General features: G+C 41.4%; 1 protein-coding gene across 1 annotated transcript; it reads left to right on the top strand.

Annotated features, from left to right (window-relative positions):
• The first annotated feature begins 11 nt into the window (after positions 1–11).
• FCF1 (FCF1 rRNA-processing protein) lies at positions 12–6,372 on the top strand. Its single transcript, XM_035108542.2, has 8 exons — positions 12–274; positions 1,246–1,313; positions 1,608–1,679; positions 2,500–2,648; positions 3,214–3,286; positions 4,116–4,203; positions 4,566–4,660; positions 6,099–6,372. The coding sequence occupies exons 1-8, from the start codon at positions 272–274 to the stop codon at positions 6,145–6,147; spliced, it is 597 nt and encodes a 198-aa protein (XP_034964433.1). The 5' UTR covers positions 12–271; the 3' UTR covers positions 6,148–6,372.
• Positions 6,373–7,356: the final 984 nt, after the last annotated feature.

Here is a 7,356-nt window from a genome sequence, read left to right as displayed (position 1 = left end):
CCGAATAAGGTCTCCCTTCTCTTGCCTCCTCTCTGAAGGGGAAGCGGCGCTCATGGGAGGCAACTGAGGCGAGTCAGAGACTAGCCGCGCTGGTCATGGGACTAACGGTCAGTGTCGGTTCCGTGCCTGCTCTGCCACAGGACACTCCAGCTACAACTCTCTCTCTCTCCCTGGCCGCCAGTGGCCGGAAGTGACGCTCAAAACGTTGGGCGAACGATCTTGCCGCGCGCCGGAAGTGGGTGAGAGGAACGTTGTGGCTGGGACTATCAAAATGGTGAGCGCTGGTCTTGGGTGCGGGGTTGTGGCGTGGCAGGGAACTGGCTGCTCTCACCCGCGGTCCTCTCACAGCTCTTCCATGTCCTTGTTTAATTCTCCATTGTCGACAGCTGGGCAAAAGCTTCGTTAGGCATAACTTAAACGCCTCGAGTTCGCTAGAGCGGCTCCCCATGCTAGATGTTGCACAGAGACGGGGGGGCAAGGGGGAAACTGAAAAAGTGTTTTAAAAACCCACCAGGCGTGCTTTAAAATTCGCTCCCGCTTACGAGCGTATGAAATGATTACCTTTATCTCTGTTGTTGGGGAGGTGCTTCTCAGGAGGTGCCTCTCAGTATTGGAGGAAGGGACGGGTGCTGGAGGTTGTGGGGGAGGGTGGGAGGGAAATAATGGCGAGTCTGCTATCCAAAAATCGTTTCACACTTCCATTAAAAAAAACTTATGCTCCTGTCTGCCCCTTACACTTATTTATTTTTTAATATGCTCCTGTCTTTACCCCATTCTAGTCAATATACCAAATATTTCCTTTGCTACTCCTTGATGGGTAGTTCAGCTGTCTGGGTATGTGAATCCTAGAGGAATATGGAACACTGTTGGCGAGGATAGGTTTGCATACAGTAAACAATATGTTTGTGAATTATGTCCAGTGGTTATGATTAGCTGGATCCTGCAATTGTATCTCTAAAACCTGGGGAAGCCAATTTTGGAGTGTTTTGATGAGAACCTCATCAGAGACGTTCTTATTATGCATGTTAGATAATAAAGAACGGGACTTTCCATTACAAATAAGTTACCATAGCTACCACCCACACAGATCAGGAACTGGGTCTTGTTGGTAAAAGATTTGAGACTTGGCATCTCTTTTCTTAGATATTAAACACTGGCTGTGACTCCAGTGTGCGTGAAAGAGGATGACAGGTTTTATAGTATTTTTTCAAAATAATTGTGTATTATTAATTTTTCCCTTTTAAGGGGAAACAAAAGAAAGCAAAGAAATATGCTGCCATGAAACGCATGATCAGCCTCCGTGACCAACGCATGTAAGTCTCTTGATAATATTTATTAATCGCAACTACTGAAGTGTAAATTCTAAGAGTTTTGCATATTTAACAAGACTGAAACATTTAACAAAGTGATCCTATGCTTAAGTAGGTCCCATTGAGTCAAATTCATAATGGTAGCATTGTGTGGTGCTCCAAAATGATCTCCAAACTTTTTTTTATCCTGTGATCCTAGATTGATACAATTATTCCCAACAATAATGTCCCTTGGTTATCTACAATGGTTGTACTGAGTAGTACAAATGATTTAAAAAGTATTTTTGCCACCCCTAGTAAAGAGGCAGACCGAGCAAAACCTAAAGAGAAAAAGAAGGATGATTCCAGTGCAATAAAAGAGAGAGAGGTGTAAGTATCTAATGATTTCCCATCAATTCTGTTGGCTACCTTAATACGGTACAAAATTAGAAATAAATCCCATTTATTATAGTAGATCAGGCATAGGCAAACTCGGCCCTCTAAATGTTTTGGGACTACAACTCCCATCATCCCTAGCTAACAGGACCAGTGGTTGGGGATGATGGGAAAGATATGGAGGGCCGTGTTTGCCTATGCCTGTAGTAGATGTTAACTTTCAGATGAGCATGCTCAGGATTGTGTCTTAACATGAAGACTATTATGTGGGTGCTTTTAATTTGGCTTGGCAAACACATGTTATTATCTGGGTCATTAGCAAACTAGAGCTGATCAAGCAGGTAGTGGGAGGCACATTGCAAGTCAGTGATAAAGTGCCCAAACTTTCTTTATTTTAAGTGTTTTGCTTCTTACAAGTATCACATATACAAATAACTTGAATAAATGATTTTTGGTGCTCTGTCAAAATATTTTGAGCAGAAAGGCTTAGCTGTCCTGAAAACAGATGTAAAATGTTTGTCCCTGCTATAAAGATGGTACTGAGAATAACACCATGTGGTTGGACCTCAAGAGATGGGGATTGAAATGTAAAAGCACACACACCCCCACACACACTAGAATGCTTGAGCACACTTTCAGCCGTAAATGTGACGTGTTGAGTGTTTTGTCCTTTGAGCATTTTGACACATTTTTCAATACATTTTCAAGAGTTTATAAGCTGAGAAAAAGCACTTCTGAAGTTATACGCCATTTGTGGACAGTATGTTTTGTTTTCCCCTTTGTAACTTGATTTGTCCCATGTTTGTAATTTCAGCCCTAAATATCCTTCCTGTTTGTTCTTCCAATATAATACACAACTGGGGCCTCCCTACTACATCCTGGTTGATACCAACTTCATTAATTTTTCCATTAAAGCCAAACTGGATCTGGTGCAGTCAATGATGGATTGCCTCTATGCTAAGTGTAAGTACATAGATCTATTATATCTTGTTCCGGGGTAGCATCATTGTGATAAGTTGAGACTATAAAAAACTCCATCAATGGTGGCACATTGTTAAGACTAATGTAGCAGTAATGTATGAAGTTCTGGCTTTCATTATTGTTGTTGCCATCTTCATCATCATCATTTAGTGCTTGCCACTAAATGCTTTCCAGTGAGACTTATGAGTGTATCCATCATGACAACCAGTTGTTTAAATAATCACTACTTTATTGCTAACTTTATTGTTGCATTAATGAAATAAAAAAGTTTGCTGCTTATCAGATTTTACCATAACTGTCAAAGAGGTCTTTGTTAATGTTTTACTCAAAATATCAGTTAGACGCACAGACTAATATAAATAGAATTGAAAAGCAGATGAATTAAGAGTGTGCTTTCAATTCTGATAATTATCAATGATGTGACTGACTTTCAGAGGGCTGCATGAATATTCATAGTTTTGAAACCTAATATTTTCTGATTTAGGAACCTGCAGGAGTTTGTTGCAATTCAGTTTAGTGATATTAAATATTTATTGTATTCCTGTAGGTATTCCATGTATCACAGATTGTGTCATGGCTGAAATTGAGAAACTGGGGCAAAAGTATCGTGTTGCCCTAAGGTGGGGACCTATAACTGAACTCTGTTATTGAGTTTATCTAGTCTAACTTATGAATGTGGAGAACAGGGACTCTTCCTTGGGGGTACAAGAACTAGATCCCAAATGATTAAACTTGGACAGCTTGTCACTGCATCACTTCTTTTGTTCACCACACTGGATGTACCATTTGAAGAAAGCAAGGCAGTTGATCTTCCCAGTCCCTTCTGGGCAAAATTCAATTCTACCCTCCTTGTAGCTTGAGTAAATGATCAAGTTCATAAAAAAAAACTTACTGGCTTGTAGATTCACCAGTTAGATCATAGTTTCAAGAAAGCAGTTGATTGTGCTACACAAAGGAGACTGAGAAAGAATTCAAGAAGGTTTTTGTGTTCCATCAGCAGGCAGAAAACTGAATGGAGTTTGACTTGTACTTCAGTTTACTCTCCGCCTCTCACATGCCCCCAAATCTGCTTCAGGGGGTCTTACAATCCTCCAGACTCTGATATTAAGGGTGTGAGTGAGGGAAGGGGAAGAGAAGGTTCAGTTGTGTGCACGGAATTTGTTGCATGAGCACTGGATATGACCCCAAGTGTATGCCTGGGAGAAGGGTTTGAAGTGTCCTATTATTCAATTTGCTGGAGGCTAGGCAGTTAGCATACAGAGGCAATACATCTGACAGGCAGGATGACAGGCAGAAATAAATGTTAAGCTGAGAATAGCAACCTACAGATTTGGGGTATACCTAGTGAGGGAAAGACAGAAATTGTTTTTCTTCTAGGAATCTTTTAATTCTTCTAATTATGTCAGTTGGCCCAGTGCTATCTTAATTCTCTGTTTGATTATACTACAGGATAGCAAAAGACCCACGATTTGAACGCTTGCCTTGTACTCACAAAGGAACCTATGCTGATGACTGTTTGGTGCAGAGGGTCACTCAGGTACCTCTACCTCTAGAAATTTATGTTCTGTAGGCATGCAGATGTATGTAGAACTGCTTAATTTGCTGAAATTAATGACCTGAATGAAGCTGACATTAAATTGAAGCTATCTTGTAGCTGATATTACCCATTTTGGAAGGCGATGCAACTGCTACAAACAGTTGATAGTAACAGAGGAGGTCCTGTCTCCTCAGCTCTTCAGTACATTTCCTTGGAGATCCTGTATTTTAAGGGAGGGAGATTTGATGTTTGTCTAAAAACTTGTTCCCTCTGGAAATTTGTATCCTCTGACACTCCCTGGCCAAAGGAAAGACAGCATTTGATTAGTTTCCCAGTTACGAGATTATGCTCTTTTCTTGCAGCACAAGTGTTACATAGTGGCTACTGTAGACAGAGACCTCAAGCGGAGAATACGGAAGATCCCGGGAGTCCCCATAATGTATATATCAAACCACAGGTAGGTGAGCTCCCACTTGAGAGTAATAGTCTGACAAAATTAAATTGCAGTTTACTTTGTTATAGTGTATTTTGAAACTTTGCCTATTGGCTTATAGATAGTCTACCTATATAAAGGAAGGGCTTAATTGTAATAAGAAAACCGCAACACTGCAGCCTTTTTCAGTCATCACCCCCTTCAACACGAGTGGGAGAATGCTATTGTGTTCATATCCTGCTGCTCAAACTAAAAGAAAGCCTAAGTACAGGTAATTCCCCTCTTGTATGCTACTGCACACAGGCACAGCGCCAGGAACCCGGAAGTGGCTGGAAGTATGTGGCTCCTGAGAAGACCCTTCCCAGAGCCTGAATAGGATGTCCATGGAGGGTCTTCTCATGAGCCGGAGGCGCAGTGGGGCTTTGTTGAGGCTGCTCGGCTCCCTTGCTTAACAGCTGACGTGGGAAAGTTGCTGTTGCTGCACTACCCTGTACATCAGCTGTTCAGCGGAGAGGCTGAGCAGCCTCAACAAAGCCCCGCTGCACCCCCAGCTCAGAAGGAGACTTTCTGGAGCTCAAAGAGGACGTTCTCTTCAAGGTCTGGAGTCTCCTCGCTAGCCGCAAGGACACTTCAGGGTACTCCCCACTTACGTGCATTACACTTATGTGCACGGGGGCTGGAGCGTAACCCCTGTGTAAGTGGGGAGTCGCCTGTATATGTAACTGCATTTATTCATACTCATACATGTTTGATGTTACCACTCCCTTCTGCCCGTAACTCTGTTATCCGCTGTAGTTCATTGATAGAGCACATACTTTGTATGCAGAGGGTCCCATGTTCAATTCCTGGTGTCTTAATGTAGGGCTAGGAAAAACTTGCCCAAAACTCTGGAGAGCTGCTGCCAGTCATCATTGATGATAATGAGCTAAATGGACCCAGTGGTCTAATTTAGTTTGAGACAGCTTCCTAGGTTCCTATTAAATCAAGATTCGTAAGATCCTTGGAACAAAGCCTGTCTTCTTGCTTTTTATTAGTCTTTAAAGAACTACTCATTGGCGAAGCTATATAAGTAATAACAAGGGCTATGTCAAGTAAAAGTTAATACATCATTATTTATATACTTCTTTATAGACTAATAAAAAACAAGAAAATTGGTCCCTGGCTCCAAAAGCTTGCAGTTCTTATTTCCTTGTTTATTGTTTGCTCTCTTCCCATCAAAGTAGAAGGTGGCATACAAGAGATTTCCAGGTGGTGACCAGACCCATGCCTGCTTAACTTCAGAAAGGTGGTTGCCTTGTGGGCCTTCAGATCGCTATAGCAAAGGGTTTTATGGATTCCAGCTTACTTAATCAAATGCAATCAAATAATGCCAGCAAATACAGTGGCGCCCTTATTGTGTTTTCACTGCATACTATGGTGGGTTTATGATAGACTACTTACCAAAATGCTTCATTCATTCTAGATATAACATTGAGCGGATGCCTGATGACTATGGAGCCCCCCGATTTTAATCACCTGTTGAAAAGCATCCAAGATAAGTCTGCTGGGTCCAACTGCCAATTTTTACAGCACTGGGCCTGTTACAAGGTTCCTGTTTCTAATTTATTTCCTGCAGTGTTTGAAGCTGAACTGATTTCAAACTTGTCTCTTCGAGAACAATCATGTGAACTGTACCCTTTGCTCTGTGTTCCAGAATAAATACTCATTATTGTTTAGAAATTGGCTTTTGAGAATTTCTTTTCTTATTTTAGTCCTTTCTCATGTTGCAAATGTTTCAGTTGGGGTTTCTCATGACAATCCTGTACAAAAAGTTGGGAAGGTTACTTTTGGTGCAGTTATGCAGAAATATGGTAATTTGCCAAACACTCCTGAGTAGGTTTAGCAGTCAGTCATAAGAGGATCCTTTTGTGGATCAGGAATTAGTTGAGTCACAGGAAGCAAAAAGTCAGAATAAATGGACAGTGCTCTGAATGGAGAGAGGAAGAAAGTGGATTTCCCCTGAGATTGGTATTGGGACCAGTGTTTAACTTGTTCATATATGATCGTAGTTTAGAACTGAACAGTGAGGTGGCCAAGTTTGCAGATGATACTAAATTGTTCAAGGTCTTTAAAACAAGAAGAGATTGAAAAGAGCTCCAAAATGACCTCTCCAAACTGAGTGAATGGCCGTTAAAAGGGCAAGCACCTTTCATTGTAAAAAAAAAAGGTAAAGTGATGCATACCGAGGGCCTTCTCGGTAGTGGCACCCACCCTGTGGAATGCCCTCCCACCAGAGGTCAAAGAGAACAACAATTACCAGACCTTTAGAAGGCATCTCGGCAGCCCTGTTTAGGGAAGCTTTTAACGTTTGATGGATTTCTGTATTTTAATATTTTGTTGGAAGCCGCCCAGAGTGGCTGGGGGAACCCGGCCAGATGGGCGGGGTACAAATAAATTATTATTATTATTATTATTATTATTATTATTATTATTATTATTATTATTATATTGGGGGGAATGTTCACTTCACATATATGCTCATGGTGTTCTGGTCACCTCACCTCAAAAAAGATATTGCAGTTGGAAAAAGGTTCAGAAAAGGGCAACCAAGACGATCAAGGGTCTGGAAACCAAGCCTTATTTTCTGTATTTCAATGTTTTGTTGGAAGAGTGAACAAACTTGTTTTCTCCTGGTCCGGAGGGTAGGACTCAAACCAATGGCTTCAAGTTACAAGAAAGGA

Source organism: Zootoca vivipara, chromosome 1 (assembly GCF_963506605.1).
Source record: "Zootoca vivipara chromosome 1, rZooViv1.1, whole genome shotgun sequence".
In the NCBI taxonomy this organism is placed as follows: Eukaryota; Metazoa; Chordata; class Lepidosauria; order Squamata; family Lacertidae; genus Zootoca; species Zootoca vivipara.
This window is presented reverse-complemented; position numbering and strand designations above follow the sequence as displayed.